The sequence below is a fragment of the Scyliorhinus canicula genome, chromosome 7 (genome assembly GCF_902713615.1).
Source record: "Scyliorhinus canicula chromosome 7, sScyCan1.1, whole genome shotgun sequence".
NCBI lineage: Eukaryota > Metazoa > Chordata > Chondrichthyes > Carcharhiniformes > Scyliorhinidae > Scyliorhinus > Scyliorhinus canicula.
Window position 1 is genome coordinate 114993755 of NC_052152.1, and position 17216 is coordinate 115010970.

Consider the following 17216-nt stretch of genomic DNA (forward strand, 5'->3'; position numbering starts at 1 on the left):
CGCCCGGCCTGCAGCCAGGACTCTCCACCTACAGCAGCCCGCGAAGACCAGTGCATGTTGCCCTCATCAAAGTCACCGTCCAGGTGACTGGTCACCCACTTGTAATGGATCTGGACACGGGGCTGTGGTCTCAGCGATCAGACGGCAGATGTTCGAAAAGAGCAGGATCGGCAATCCAGAATTTGAACTGAGACACCAAGGCGATATTGGCAATGTAGACAGGGTATCCATCGACATCCCGGGTAAAACAATGACCCCCTTTGCCTACGGACAGCAGCCCATCAGGTTGCCTTTGATAATAGTACGGGGTCCCAGCCCAAGTCTGCTGGGCCGTGATTGGTTTCAGAGGCTCCATTTGGACTGGCAGTGGGTTTTCAGGATGGGCATTGGAGGATTATACAAAGTACTGGGGATGTATCCGGACATTTTCTAGGAGGGCCTGGGTAAGATCAAAGGTACTGTGACCAAGATTCACAGTGACTCTGAGGCCCAACCGAAGTACTTCAGGGTCCACCCAGTTCCCTACACATTGGTGACAAAGCCTCGGAATCATCCAGCCGGTACAATCTGCAGATTGGGCAGTGCTTGTAGTCCTAGTACTGGAACCCAGGTACACCAGTCAACCTGTGTGGGAATGGTTTACTTGGATGATGTTCTAGTCATCGGAGCCACCGAAAAGGAGCAACTTGGAAGAAGTTCTCTGCCGGTTTTTCGTAGGACTTGTGAATTATTTCAGGAAATTTATCCTTACCTTGATGACCAAACTCACGTGCCATTGAAAAAACACCAGGAGGTGGGCATGGAGAGCACCGCAAGAAGATGTGTTCGCCAAGGTGAAACAATGACTGTCACCATCAGGATTGTTGACCCACTGCGACTATGCTCAGATTGAGAAAGTGTGACCGACCGTCATTTTTGCAGTGCCAAAGTTCTACCAGTGTGTGTGGGCGTTGTTTCACGAGCCATTGCTCGGAATGTTTAAAGAGTCCAAAGAAATTCCGTCAATAACATCTGTCTGGATACAGCGATGGGCCCTATTGCTGGCAGCGTACAAGTACATGTTTGAACATCGCCCAGGAACACAGACCGCAAACGTGGATGCTCTTAAGCCGGATCCCATTGCCAACAATACCCCCAAGGACTGACGAGATCGTATCAACGTTAAATTTCATGGATGGTCACCAGTGTACAAGTTCACAATTGGACACAGAAGCGGAAACAACGTTCCGTGACATGCTACACCCCCGATCCTGCCTCACTACAGCCTGAGGCATAACCATGGGCAAAGCAGAGAAGACCGCTTCCTCCACTCCCCATGGCAAAGGAATATTCAGGGCTTTGCGGGGGGGGGTTTAGTTGGGGGATGCTATAACCCCCCCACAAAACCTACCAGGGCGACCTGATTGATCTCCCCGTGGGGCTTGTGGAATACAAAGCCCCCTGCTGAGGGGCGGTGACTCAACAGCAGGGCACATTAATTCCCCTAGATTACAGCCAGCCCAAGGGGGAGCCAGCATCTCAGGATGGTCCCGGCTGGGACTTGGACTGTTGCTTAGTTGCTACACATGTAAGAGAGACCAAGTCTCCCCCTTCATATCAGGATTTTCTGCATTTAAATATTAATTTACAGGTTACATTGAGCAAAGCATTCCCCTGTGTGTAGTGTGCAGTATAATCATAAGCCTGTGCATGAGGAATGGGTTCAAAATCTCATTATACAAAGCAAACAGAGTGAAGCTTCCACCCCCACTGCTCATTAACAATTAATAATGCTTAACGTCTGTTTGTTGTGGCTGCGGGGATAACCAAATGTCTCGGCAGTAACAGAGAGTTGTGGATTAGGGCAAGTCCGAAGGTCAGGGGTTAAGTTTTATACCAGGAATTGAGCGCATACGCGATTCAGGATGACGCTCCGGCACTGTACCCAGGGAGCGCAGCACTGTCGGAGGGGGTGTCTCTGGGTGGCGACGTTAAACCGAGGCCGCGTCCACCCTATTTGAAGAGGACCACTATTTGATCAGTCATCTCACTGATGATTCGGGGGCCTTGTTGTCTTGTCAGTATGTGGCCATCATTGCCTGTATAGCCAGCGACTGTACTTCAAACCAGAGGCAATGAAGTGGCTGTGGCGCTCCTTTGCCGCGAAAATGAATGTAGAAAGTCAATCCTTTCTTTGCAGCAGTTCACCAAGTCTTCATCCTGCAGGGACAGTGACCCCTATTGGCCACTTTTGTAGCAGCACTCCCAAGCTCACAGTGTGTCGTGATTGAAACTGCCTGGGCAGCAATCATTCCAGCCATGGAATACAGCAGTAATGTGAATTCAAAAACAAAGATTTTTTTTTTTAAGATCTATTTTGTTCTATTGGCGGTTTTGGATTCATATAATTTTGCCTGAAGGTAGCAAATATTAATTGGAAAGAGAGCAATCACTTGTAATCAGACTGATGATCACGTCAGTCTTCAGGCAGTTGCCTGTACATTAATTGCCTTTGCAACCTCTCCATGACCAACCCCTCTCTCAGTCTTCCCCAATCCTACAACTCTGCCGTTTTCTTCAGGAATTCTGATGATTCCTTACAAATGTCAGAAACAGGTCTGAGCCTCATTGCCAGAACTTAAGCATGCAGAAATGAGCCTCCTGGGCACTCTGCACATCAAGATGGATGCCTGCCAAAACTGTGGCCCTTCTGTGGAGTCAGAATACTTAAGGAAGTGGCCCAGAAAATAATGGATGGTCGTTATCTTTCAAATTCCTACAGACTCTGGAACAGTTCCTACAGATTGGAGGGTAGCTAACATAACCCCACTATTTAAAAAGGGAGGTAAAGAGAAAACGGATTATCGACCAGTCAGCCTGACATCAGGGGCGGAATTCTCTGACCCCCCCCCCCCCCCGCAGGGTCGGGGACTCGCCCGGGGCTGGCGTGAATCCCGCCCCCGCCGTGGCCGGAATTCTCCGCCACCCGGGAATCGGCGGGAGCGGGAATCATGCCCCGCCGATCGGCGTGCCCCCCGCGGCGATTCTCCGGCCCGCGGTGGGCCGAAATCCCGCTGCTGACAGGCCTCTCCCGCCGGTGGGAACTGGAGCACCTCTGGTACCGGCGGGCTTGGCGGCGCGAGCGGGGTCCTGGGGGGGGGCGCGGGGCAATCAGACCCCAGGGAGTGCCCCCACGGTGGCCTGGCCCGTGATCGGGGCCCACCGATCGGCAGGCGGGCCTGTGCCGTGAGGGCACTCTTTTTCTTCCGCCGCCGCCACGGCCTCCACCATGGCGGAGGCGGAAGAGACCCCCCTACAGCGCATACGCCAGTGGTGACGTCAGCGGCCGCTGACGCACCGGCGCATGCGCGAACCGGCGAAGGCCTTTCGGCTGGCCCGGGTGGCGGGCGTCAAAGGCCGCACCTTTGGGGAGGCCCAACGCCGGAGTGGTTGGCGCCACTCCGCTACGCCGGGACCCCCCGTCCCGCCGGGTAGGGGAGAATCCCGGCCCAGTAGTGGGGGAAATTCTAACAGTCCATTATCAAATATTTTATAGCAGAGCACTTGGAAACCAGTGACAGAATTGGACAGAGTCAGCATAGATTTACAAAAGGGAAATCATGCTGGACAAATCTACTGGAATTCTTCGAGGATATAACTAGTGCGGTTGATGAGGGGGAGCCAGTGGATGTGATTTATTTGGACTTTCATAAGGCTTTTGACAAAGTCTTACACAAGAGATTAGTGTGGGACTGGGAGTAGTGTATTGAGATGGATAGAAAACTGGCCGACAGACAGGAATAAACAGGTCTTTTTCTGAATTGCAGGCAGTGACGAGTAGGGTACTGTGGGGACCGGTGCAGACACCCCAGCTATTCACAATATTTATATACAAATGATTGAGATGAGGGAACAAAATGTAATATCTCCAAATTTTCAAATGACACAAAGCTGGGTGGGAGGGTGAGCTCTGGGAAGGATGCAGGGATGCTTCAGTGTGATTTGAACAAGCTGAGTGAATGGGCAAATGAATGGCAGATGCAGCATAATGTGGCTAAATTCACCTTGGTAGCAAAAACAGGAAGGCAGATTATTACCCGAATGGCTATAAATTAAGAGAGGGGAATGTGCAATGAGACCTGGGTGTCCTCGTACACTAATCACTGAAGGTAAGCATTCAGGTGCTGCAGGCTGTAAAGAAGGCAAATGTTGGCCTTCTACGCAAGAGGATTCAAGTACAGGAGCCGGGATGTCTTGCTGCAATTATACAGGACCTTGGTGAGACCACACCTGGAGTATTTTGTGCAGTTTTGGTCGCTTTATCTGAGGAAGGATGTCCTTGCTATAGAGGGAGTGCAGAGAAGGTTTACCAGGATGCTTCCTGTGATGGCAGGACTGTCATATGAGGAGAGATTGAGTCGGGTAGGATTATATTCGCTGGAGTTTCGAAGAATGAGGGGTGATCTCACAGAAATCTATAAAATTCTCACAAGGCTAGACATGGTAGATCCAGGAAGGATATTCCCGATGGTGGGGGAGTCCAGAAACAGGGGTCACAATCTGAGGATACAGGGGAAAGGACTGAGATGAGGGGAAATGTCTTCACCCAGAGAGTGATGAACCTGTGGAATTCGCTGTTATGTTCTGTGTTATGACCGTGGCAAAGATCTACACAGAACATCCATTTTTTTGACAAGTAAGATAGTTTATTAACAAGATGAACATATGGAAAGATAACTAACAAACTATAATACAAGTGGTGACTAATAGTTGAATTCAGTGAATTCTCCTAGAGCTGCTTCTAGTGTGATTGTCCTCTAGTACGACTTACTGCCAACTGCCGAGTCTCTTGAATCACATGGTAGATCTCTATCGTCACCTGCTGGGTGGAGGTCATACCGATAACTATATACATTGATAGCTAACTACACACATTGATGTGCGCATGCATATCACCACATTCACTATCACAGAAAGCCATTGAGGCCAAAATATTGAATGTTTTCAAGGAGCTGGATACAGCTCTTGGGGATAAAGAGGTCAAAGGATACAGGGGGAAAGTGGGAACAGGCTGTTGAGTTGGATGATCAGCCACGATTAGAATGCCTACTCTTCCATTTTTCTATGTTTCTATACACCTATGCTCTCATTAGCTGATCTCCCTCAACATTAATTTGCCTCCAAATCTGCTATTAAGACCCTAAAAATCTACTAACGTACCTTTCAAGACGTTTCCCATCCTGCTTCCATGGTCATTCCAGCTTATTTTCACTCAGTGGGGTGATGGAGGGTTTACAAGGCCCAACCACTCCCCCTGAAACGCCTGGAAGGTCTTTCCTCGCGCCTTTCGATAGGGATGGGTGGGCTTCATGCCTCACGCCCCTTCCCGTATCCCACAAAATGGCCACAATCTGCTTTCCTCCAATCCCAGCCTTTTTCTTTTATTTCATGGGATGTGGGTGTCTCTGGCTTGGTCAGTGTTTGTTGCCCGTCCCTAATTGGCCCTTGAGAAGGTGGTGGTGAGCTGCCTTCTTGAACTGCTGCATGTGGTGTATGTACATTCACAGTGCAGTTAGGGAGGGAGTTTCAGGATTTTGTACATCACTGATGATAATCGTTCCACTCGCATCGGTTGCATTGGACCTAAGCTCTGGCATTCCCGCTCTGTCTCGTAACTTCTACCTCGTCCTTTAAGATACTCCTTCATTGGTCGTCTGTCCTGGTACCTCCTGAAATGGCTCGACGTCAACAAAATAGTTTCATTGAATTCTCTCTTGTTCAGGGCTTAGGGACGTTTTGTTTTGTTAAAGGTGTCAGATAAATGCAAGTTGTCGTTCTTTTTTTCTCTGTGCAGGAGATGAATGGGTTCACCTTGTCCGTGTCCAACCAAGGCAGCCAGACCAGCGAGGGAGGCCCTGCCGCTCGACCACTCAAATCAGAGAAAGGAGCTTTATTAGTAGGTAGAGTATCCTGGCTCTGTCTTATTTTTAGCGCAGAATACTGTCACATTTACCATTGAATTTACAGGAAGCCCGCCTGCCCCTATTGAGACGCCCAAGGACAGACCGTCCAGGATTTTCCTCAAAGCGAGCAAACTTTGTAAACCCCGCCGAGAGAAAAGAGGGGGGAATGGCCGTGGAGGCAGGACGGGAAATGTCTTGAAAGGCAAGTTAGAGTTTTTTTAGGGCTTTCAGCGTAACATTGGAGGCACGTCGATGTTGAGGTAGGTCAGTAAGGGAAGGGGTAGGAGTACATAGAAGGCCACATTTTGGGCAGGCATCAATTTTGATGGGTCCTTTTCCTGAGGGCCCAAGAATCGCATTGCTGCTTGTTTGGGTGCTGCCAATTGAAGGTCAGACCTGCTGCTGGCACATGAAAGGAACCATCAGGATTCTTGAAGAAAATGGCAGCTGAGATGGGCCTTTCTGCAGGCCTCCTCCAGGGCATCCCCACCTCAGACCTGCCACTTGACCTATTTTCCGACACAGACTGAGGCCTGCTGCTGGGAAAATCCTGGGCGGGATTCTCCGGTCCGCCAACTGCGTTTTCCGGCGCAGCGCGTCCCCATCGGCAATGGGATTCTCCGTTCCACAAGCTGGCCATTGGGGTTTCCAAATGAGACCACCTCACGCCGTTGGGAAACCCGTGGGCATGCGTGCGCTGCCGGTAGGCCAGAGGATCCCGGCAATGGACAATTCCACTGCACATTTCCTAGCAGCGGAGGCAGATCATGGTGATGAGATTGGACCCGATTCCTGCCTCCGACATGAAAATCCTGAAGAGCACACGTGGGAAGAAGTGTAGCTGTGCCTGGGAGACTTCAAATACACAGCTGAGGGGAGGATTTGTCTCTGTGAAAAAGAGACAAGAGAAGAAAGCTGCTTATTTTCACAAGATTGTCATGGTGCTAACGTGAGGCTTTTAAATGTTCAGTTCTCAGGGACAGCAGCAACCAAAAATTCAAGCTCAGCTGTCAAATCCCTTTAACATTCCGCAGTGCTGCTAATGGGCTGGGCAAATGTGCAGCATTTCACTAACCTAGCTGTGAGTTTTCAAGAAAATGGTTAAACTCAATGGCTTTTAATTTGACTGCATAATACCAGATTGGGCACTCAGGGTGGGGCAGGAAGGGTGGGGTGGGGTGGGAGGATGGTAGGGTGAGGAGATCAGGCTCTGATGGCCATGTGGGAGTAACGGGCCAGGTGGGTGGTAACACTCTGGGGGCGGTTTCCCCCAATGGGGACAGGAAAGAGACAACCCCCCCTCCCCCCTCCCCACCCCACCAAAGGAGATACCCTCCTTCCTTTTACCTGAGTGAAAAGCAGGCCTCCTTCAGTCAGCTTTCCCTAGCCACCAGTATTATTATGGAGGGGGTGAAAACAGGCCCCTTGATTGACCAGTTAAGGGTGGGCAGGCTGACTGATACCTTGTATTATGGAGGGAGAGCTCAGGGATGGGTGGAAGGACAACCACCCATCCTACTTTGCAGTCCTCTCTGCCTGTAAATATAGGGGGGGTTGGATACTGTGAGTGTTCCTTAACATGGATATGCCCTCACGGCATGGATGAAGATAAAACATAATTATGTCTCCCGGATTGAAAGGAAATCCTTCCAGCAGTTTGAGCCATGGGTATGACCTTTCCTGTTCTGGGATTGCAATGGAAAATGAACTAAGATCTCCCGTTGGAAACCTGCTGCAATTCAAATCCCGCCACAGCCCTGCCTATACCTCACATGGAATCTATATAGGCGAAATAATGACTCCCATTTATTTACAATATATTGAATTTAGAATATAGAACTAGGCCACTCAGTCCAGCAGGTCTATGCTGGTGCTTTTGCTGCACACCAGCCTCACCCCATCTGACCTCATCATACTGCTCCTTAATCCACCCCACCCCACTCTACCCCCAGTCCTGCCTCATTCTCACCCATTCCCATCTATAAACATCTATAAATGCACCAACGCAATTTGTCTCAACACTACAGGCAGAATGTTCTGGAGGCTAAATCCATTAGCGGGAGCGGAGGTTGGAATGACCTCCGCTAGAAAGTGGGGTGCTGAGTATGTGAGCCATTGACTTGTTAAGCTCATTAATTATGCACCTGCGAGTATCACGTTGAATCTCATGGCGGGGCAGGCAGGGAGTACTCCGCTCCGCCATTACCTCAAAGGCTCCAAAGTCAGGCGCCAAATTTTAACGGCACCCGGGCTTTCCATTCACTCCTTGACACCCCCGCACAGTGTTGCCTCGGTCTTGCCCCTCCCCCTGTACCTTGGTGCAGTGTGTGCTCCAGGCAGCTGATATCTCTCAGGGACAGTGTTAAAGAGAGGCGAAGGCAACATCTACTGACCCTAAACTCCAGGAAGAAATCAGCGTCACCAGGTTCAAGTATGTACAGTCGTGAAAGTGAATGTTCAAAATTCCCGCAGGTGGGGTAAATTTGCAAAGGGAATATGATTCCAGCGGGTTGACTTTTTAATGAGCATTCATGAGATGTAAAATAGGATTCCCGACATAGATCCGTGGGACTCAACCCATCTTTAACCCGCCCTAAAAGTCAGATGGAAGAATTCCAAACAAATTTCCCACCATCGGGAAGCTGATTTTCGTCCTCCCACTATATCCCGCTCCCTTCTCCCCTATTCCCACTGTTGGCGGAAGGGGGAGATTCCGCCCTACACATGGCATTGAGACCTGCATTCTCTTCACTCCAACCAAACATGGTGCAAAAAGGAAATCAGTGAAAATAAATAAATAAATAAACAATCGGCTTCAATGAAGTTACTGTGAAACTTAATTCCCTCGTCGCCACATTCCGGCGCCTGTTCGTGGAGGCCGGTCCGGGAATTGAACCCACGCTGCTGGTCTTGTTCTGCATTACAAGCCAGCTGTTTAGCAGCCCCTAAGACTATTGGATACACACATATTGGCCATAAGACATTGGAGCAGAATTAGGCCATTCAGCCTATCGGGTCTGCTCCGTCATTCGATCATGGCTAAAAAGTTTCTCATCCCCATTCTCCTGTCTTCTCCCCATGACCCTTGATCCCCTATAGGGCATCTTATTAATCAAGAAATCCCCTTATTAGTCAAGAACACCATATTTGTGTTTGAGGTGCTGTTACCCACAGGGCTACAGACCAAGAACTGGAAGGTGTAATTAGACAGAATAGTTATTTCTCAGAACATAAGAACTAGGAGCAGGAGTAGGCAATTTAGCCTCTTGAACCTGCTCCACCATTCAATACCATCATGGCTGATCTCATCATGGATTCAACTCCACCGCCCTGCCCATTCTCTGTAACCTTCAACCCATTACTAATTAAAAATCTGTCCAACTCCTCCTTAATTTTACTCACTTTACTCATTCCAGCAATGTGTTGAATTGTAACATGTCCATAATGGATGAATCACCTCTGTTCAGAACATTCTTGGAATATTATCAAGATCTACAGCTGCCTCCTTCTGCCCATCTTCATGTCTCCTTCATTTGTGCTGATCTGCAATGATTGGAATTACGGTAATGTCAATCTCAAGTGAAGGAGTCCAGCCAGAATTAACAGAAAAAACCTGTGCTGCCTTCCAGCTTTTGGCGATTTCAGAGGTGAGCTTTGGGAGGTCTCACACTGGCTCCTCTCGCAAGTAATAACAAACTCATGCTCATTCCCTGATGGAGAGAGGCTCACAGATTGGATCACCAGCAAATAGAGAAGCTTTAACAATTGTCTATATCTAAATTACAGACCCACCGTGAACATTTTAAACAGGGCAAGATTGATTGTCAGGTTTCTCATACTCCAGTTAACAGAGAGACATATTTGTGTTTCTCAGAAATCACTTAATATTCAGGCTTCCAGGCACATTCAATTAGGATACAGGAAATGTAGCTGTCTACAGTGCTGTAACAATTACAAACTGTGTCCATCATCTGAATTTCATTCTAGATTGTCCTAACGCATAGAATTCACAGCAGAGGCCATTCAGCCCTATGGGACTAGCATTGTTTACGCTCCACATGAACCCGCATCCACCGTTTCTTTTCGCCATCACGGATTTATTCCCCTCAAAGCACCGTCGCACATCGTTCCAACCTCTCCTCGTGGTAGCAGCTTCTCAGCTTCTTGAGTTAGCGGTTTTGCCTGAATTCCGAATTCCCCACGTTGGGTTAATTAGTGCCTTATATTTATGACACCCTGTTTTTGACCCCCACCCCCATCCCCAATGGGGAAGCACCTTTGCCATGACTACCCAAACCCATTAACAATTTTAAAGACCTCAGTCAGGTCACCCTTCAAAGTGCACATCTTGCTGACACATGAAATGAGTGGAGTTAAGGAGGTTGTACTAAAAAAGATGTTCCCTCTATTGATTCTGAGAGTTATTTGCCTCTCAAAGCCCATGAACATTGCTGGAAGTCAGTGGCCTTTCCCTCATTGTTAACCCTGCGCATTATGTTCCTATTTTGTGTCCCTGGGATGGCGGGATTGTCCTATGGGGAGAGAAGGAGGCGACTGTGCCTGTATTCTCGAGTGTTTAGCAGAATGAGAGGTGATCTCATTGAAACTTTCAATATTCTTTTGGTTAATGCAGGAAGGATGTTTCTCCCAGCTGTGGCTTGAGGAGGGGGTTGGGTGGGGGTCTCGGACCCACACCAGTCAAAAAATAAGGGGCAGGCCATTTAGGACTGAGATCAGGAGGAATCTCATCACTCGGTGGGTGGTAACTATTTGGGATTATGTATCCCAGAAGGCTGAGGAAACTTAGGGCGCGATTCTCCCAAACAGGGAGAAATCGAAAGGCTGGCGTCAAAAACGGGCGGGTTTGATGCCAGCCTCCCCCTCCCCGACTGGGAACCGATTCTGGTCCCCGGTCGGGGCTAGTATGCCGCGGCCGTGAACTCCGGCATCGCGGGCTTAACGAATTTCGTTAAGCCCGCTTGCCAGAGTTTGCGACGGCTGACGCGTCACATGGCGTCAGCCGCGCATGCGCGGATTGGAAGACTCCAACCCGCGCATGCGCGGATGACGTCATCACACATTTGCGCGAAACCCGCGCATGCGTGGGCTGGGATGCCCCTCAGCCGCCCCGCGAATTGATACAGCGGGGCGGCAGAAGGACAAAGAGTGCGCGGGAATCGGACCCGCTGCCCGTGATCGGTGCCCACCGATCGCGGGCCCATGGCACCCTTGGCACGGCCGTGGTACTGCCGTGCCAATCGGTGCCATGGTTGCCAAGATCCGAACTTTACGGCCGTTTTTACGAACGGCCAGACCAGGTGTGTTTCCCGTTCGTAAAAACGGCCGTAAAGGGCTTGGACTTCGGCCCATCGGCCAGCTGAGAATCGCTCGCCGTAAAAAAACGGCGGCAGCGATTCGTGTTGGGAGTCGGGCGTGGGGGGCGGGGGGGGGGGGGAGAATAGCGGGAGGGCGTCAGACTAGCGTGGCCGTAAAAATTTACGACCCCCGCTATTCTCCGCACCGTCGTGAGTGCGGAGAATTGCGCCCTTAGTCATTGAGTCTGTTCAAGAAATCGATCGGTTTATAGATATTAGAATGTGAAGGGATGTAGGTGCAGTGCAGTGCAGGAAAAATAGGCTTGAGGGAGAAGGTCGGCAATGATCTGGTGAATAGTACAGCATGATGTCGGGGCTGAATGGCCTACTGCTTATCCTATGCCCATGGCACCCTTGGCACGGCCGTGGTACTGCCGTGCCAATCGTGCCATGGTTAATTTTTCCAGTGGTCACGACGTTTTTTACGACGGCAGGACCAGGTTGTTTGCCGTTCGTAAAAGGTCGTAAGGGCTGGGACTTCGGCCCTTCTAACAGCTGTGAATCGCTGCCGGCCGTAAAAAAACGGCGGCAGCGATTCGTGTCGGGATTTCGGCGGGGGGGGGGGAGAATAGCGGGAGGGCGTCAAAAAGTCGGGAAGGCCCTCCCGCTATTCTCCCAACCCGTCGTGGGGGGGGAGAATTTCGCCCCCTATGTCCCAATAATGTGTGTCTGATGGCTGCAGCTTTTTAACACTGGAGATGGGTAACAGACAATAAAATTAACGCAGAGTTTGGTATGGTTGTCATTACAGCAGCCTTTTTGATTTGATTAATACATTCTATCTTTGCAGTGACTGCTTTTGATCTTATAGTTTTCGGATATGCATTTAAAATACAAAAGAACACGGAAAACAAAATTGTCCATTTCCCAACTTATTGCTGTGAATTGTTTTGCAGTGTTTGCTGGCACTTCCTAACCTGCCATAATATCCCCCAGCCCACCCTCCTATACCCCACACACACTCCAATCCCCCAGCCCACCCTCCTGTACACCACACACACTCCAAACCCCCAACCCACCCTCCTGTACCCCACACTCTCCAATCCCGCAGCCCACCCTCTTCTACCCCACACTCTCTAATCCCCCAGACCACCCTCCTCTACCCCACACTCTCCAATCCCCCAGCCCACCTCCTATACCCCACACACACTCCAATCCCCCAGCCCACCCTCCTGTACACCACCACACTCCCAATCCCCCAGCCCACCCTCCTGTACCCCACACTCTCCAATCCCCCAGCCCACCCTCCTCTACCCCACACTCTCCAATCCCCCAGACCACCCTCCTGTACCCCACACTCTCCAATCCCCCAGCCCACCCTACTGTACCCCCAACACTCTCCAATCCCCCAGCCCACCCTCCTGGACCCCACACTCTCCAATCCCCCAGCCCACCCTCCTGTACCCCACACTCTCCAATCCCCCAGCCCACCCTCCTGTACCCCAAACACTACTCAAATCCCCCAGCCCACCCTCCTGTACCCACCACACACTCCAATCCCCCAGCCCACCCTCCTGTACCCCACACTCTCCAATCCCCCACCCCACCCTCCTGTACCCCCAACACTCTCCAATCCCCCAGCCCACCCTCCTGTACCCCACACATCTCCAATCCCCCAGCCCACCCTCCTGTACCCCACACTCTCCAATCCCCCAGCCCACCCTCCTGTACCCCACACTCTCCCAATCCCCCAGCCCACCCTCCTGTACCCCACCTCTCCAATCCCCCAGCCCACCCCTCCTGTACCCCACACACACTCCAATCCCCCAGCCCACCCTCCTGTACCCCCACACTCTCCAATCCCCAGCCCACCCTCCTGTATCCCACACTCTCCAATCCCCAGCCCCCCCTCCTCTACCCCACACTCTCCAATCCCCCAGCCCACCCTCCTGTCCCCCACACTCTCCAATCTCCCAGCCCACCCTCCTGTACCCCACACTCTCCAATCTCCCAGCCCACCCTCCTGTACCCCACACTCTCCAATCCCCCAGCCCACCCTCTTCTACCCCACACTCTCCAATCCCCCAGCCCACCCTCCTGTACCCCACACTCCTATCTCCCAGCCCACCCTCCTGTACCCCACACTCTCCAATCTCCCAGCCCACCCTCCTGTACCCCACACTCTCCAATCCCCCAGCCCACCCTCCTGTATCCCCACACTCTCCAATTCCCCAGCCCACCCTCCTCTACCCCACACTCTCCAATCCCCCAGCCCACACTCCTGTCCCCCACACTCTCCAATCTCCCAGCCCACCTCCTGTACCCCACACTCTCCAATCTCCCAGCCCACCCTCCTGTACCCCACACTCTCCAATCCCCCAGCCCACCCTTCCGTACCCCACACTCTCCAATCCCCCAGCCCACCCTCCTGTCCCCACACTCTCCAATCTCCCAGCCCACCCTCCTGTGCCCCACACTCTCCAATCTCCCAGCCCACCCTCCTGTACCCACACTCTCCAATCCCCCAGCCCACCCTCCTCGTACCCCGCACACTCCCCAATCCCCAGCCCACCCTCCTCTACCCCACACTCTCCAATCCCCCAGCCCACCCTCCTCTACCCCACACACTCTCCCAATCCCCCAGCCCACCCTCCTGTACCCCACACTCTCCAATCTCCCAGCCCACCCTCCTGTACCCCACACACTCTACAATCCCCCAGCCCACCCTCCTGTACCCCAAACTCTCCAATCCCCCAGCCCACCCTCCTGTACCCCACACACTCTCCAAACCCCCAGCCCACCCTCCTGTCCCCCACACTCTCCAATCCCCCAGCCCACCCTCCTGTACCCCACACTCTCCAATCCCCCAGCCCACCCTCCTGTACCCCACACTCTCCAATCCCCCAGCCCACCCTCCTGTACCCCACACACTCTCCAATCCCCCAGCCCACCCTCCTGTACCCCACACACTCTCCAAACCCCCAGCCCACCCTCCTGTCCCCCACACACTCTCCAATCCCCCAGCCCACCCTCCTGTCCCACACACACTCTCCCCAATCCCCCAGCCCACCCTCCTGTACCCCACACTCTCCAATCCCTCAGCCCACCCTCCTGTACCCCACACTCTCCAATCCCCCACCCACCCTCCTCTACCCCACACTCTCCAATCCCCCACCCACCCTCCTCTACCCCACACTCTCCAATCTCCCAGCCCAACCTCCTCTACCCCCACACTTCTCCAATGCCCCAGCCCACCCTCCTGTACCCTCACACTCTCCAATCCCCCAGCCCACCCTACTGTACCCCCAACACTCTCCAACTCCCCCAGTCATCCTCCTGTACCCCCCACACTGTCCAATCCCCCAGCCCACCCTCCTGTACCCCACACTCTCCAATCCCCCAGCCCACCCTCCTGTACCCCACATACTCTCCAATCCCCCAGCCCACCCTCCTGTACCCCACACTCTCCAATCCCCAGCCCACCCTCCTGTCCCCCACACACTCTCCAATCCCCCAGCCCACCCTCCTGTACCCCACACTCTCCAATCCCCCAGCCCACCCTCCTGTCCCCCACACTCTCCAATCCCCAAGCCCACCCTCCTGTACCCCACACTCTCCAATCGATCAGCCCACCCTCCTGTACCCCACACACTCTCCAATCCCCCACCCACCCTCCTCTACCCCACACTCTCCAATCCCCCACCCACCCTCCTCTACCCCACACTCTCCAATCTCCCAGCCCACCCTCCTCTACCCCACACTCTCCAATCCCCCAGCCCACCCTCCTGTACCCCACACTCTCCAATCCCCCAGCCCACCCTACTGTACCCCCAACACTCTCCAATCCCCCAGTCCATCCTCCTGTACCCCCCACACTGTCCAATCCCTCAGCCCACCCTCCTGTACCCCACACTCTCCAATCCCCCAGCCCACCCTCCTGTACCCAACACTCTCCAATCCCCCAGCCCACCCTCCTGTACCCCACACACTCTCCAATCCCCCAGCCCACCCTCCTGTCCCCCACACACTCTCCAATCCCTCAGCCCACCCTCCTGTACCCCACACTCTCCAATCCCCCAGCCCACCCTCCTGTACCCCACACTCTCCAATCCCCCAGCCCACCCTCCTCTACCCCACACTCTCCAATCCCCCAGCCCACCCTCCTCTACCCCACACTCTCCAATCCCCCAGCCCACCCTCCTGTCCCCCACACTCTCCAATCTCCCAGCCCACCCTCCTGTACCCCACACTCTCCAATCTCCCAGCCCACCCTCCTGTACCCCAACACTCTCCAATCCCCCAGCCCACCCTCCTGTACCCCACACACTCCCCAATCCCCCAGCCACCCTCCTCGTACCCCACACTCTCCAATCCCCCAGCCCACCCTCCTCTACCCCACACTCCCCAATCCCCCAGCCCACCCTCCTGTACCCCACACTCTCCAATCCCCCAGCCCTACCACTGGCATGTACCCCCACACACTCTCCAAATCCCCCAGCCCACCCTCCTGTACCCCAAAACTTCCAATCCCCCAGCCCACCTCCTGACCCCCCAACTCTCCAACCCCAAGCCAACATTCCTGTTCACGCACACTCTCCAATCCCCAGCCCACCCTCCTGTCCCCACATCTCCAATTCCCCCGTACCACCCTCCTGTACCACACTATCCCATCCCCCAGCCACCATCATGTACCCCACACCACTCTCAATCCCCCCCAGCCAACCACCTGTACCCCACACACTCTCCAAACCACCCAGCCCCACCCTCCTGTCCCCCACACACTCTCCAATCCCTCAGCCCAAAATCTGGTACCACTCACTCTCCATCCCCAGCACCTCTGTAGCCTACACTCTCCAATCCCCAACCCACCCTACTGTACCCACACTCTCCAATTCAACAAGCCCACACACTCCTGTACCCACACACCTCTCCAATCCCCCAGCCCACCCTCCTGTACCCCCACCACTCTCCAATCCCCCAGCCCACCCTCCTGCTACCCCACCACTCTCCAATCCCCCAGCCACCCTCCTGTACCCCCACTCTCCAATCCCCGAGCCCACCCTCCTGTACCCGACACTCTCCAATCCCCCAGCCCACCCTCCTGTACCCACACTCTCAATCCCCCAGCCACCCTCCTGTCCCCACACTCTCCAATCCCCAGCCCACCCTCCTGTACCCCCACACTCTCCAATCCCCCAGCCCACCCTCCTGTACCCCACACATTCCAATCTCACAGCCCACCTACCCTCCTGTACCCCACACTCTCCAATCCCCCAGCCCACCCTCCTCTACCCCCACACTCTCCAAACCCCCAGCCCACCCTCCTGTACCCACACACTCTCCAATACCCAGCCACACCTCCTGTACCCCAACACTCTCCAATCCCCCAGTCCCACCCTCCTGTACCCCCACAGCTCTCCAATCCCCCAGCCCACCCTCCTGTACCCCACACTCTCCAATCCCCCAGCCCACCCTCCTGTACCCCACACACTCTCCAATCCCCAGCCCACCCTCCTGTACCCCACACACTCTCCAATCCCCCAGCCCACCCTCCTGTACCCCACACACTCTCCAATCCCCAGCCCACCCTCCCGTACCCCTACACTCTCCAATCCCCCCAGCCCACCCTCCTGTAGCCCTACACTCTCCAATCCCCAGCCCACCCTCCTGTACCCCCCACTCTCCAATCTGCCAGCTCACCCTCCTGTACCCCACACTCTCCAATCCCCAGCCCACCCTCCTGTACCCACACACTCTCCAATCCCACAGCCACCCTCCCTGTACCCCACACTCTCCAATCCCCAGCCCACCCTCCTGTACCCCACACTCTCCAATCCCCCCAGCCCACCCTCCTGTACCCCCACACTCTCCAATCCCCCAGCCCACCCTCCTCTACCCCACACTCTCCAATCTCCCAGCCCAACCTCCTCTACCCCACACTCTCCAATCCCCAGCCCAC

General features: G+C 53.6%; 1 protein-coding gene across 2 annotated transcripts in view; it reads left to right on the forward strand.

Moving 5' to 3' along the window:
- enox1 (ecto-NOX disulfide-thiol exchanger 1) overlaps positions 1–17216 on the forward strand; it is a 370497-nt gene that overhangs the window by 324163 nt on the left and 29118 nt on the right. Inside the window, exon 11 of one of the 2 annotated variants that reach the window (XM_038802705.1) lies at positions 5834–5935. In XM_038802705.1, coding sequence (XP_038658633.1) covers positions 5834–5935 — 102 coding nt within the window. Of the gene's footprint in view, positions 1–5833; positions 5940–17216 lie in introns of both variants that reach the window. The other variant, XM_038802704.1, reaches the window with a different exon arrangement.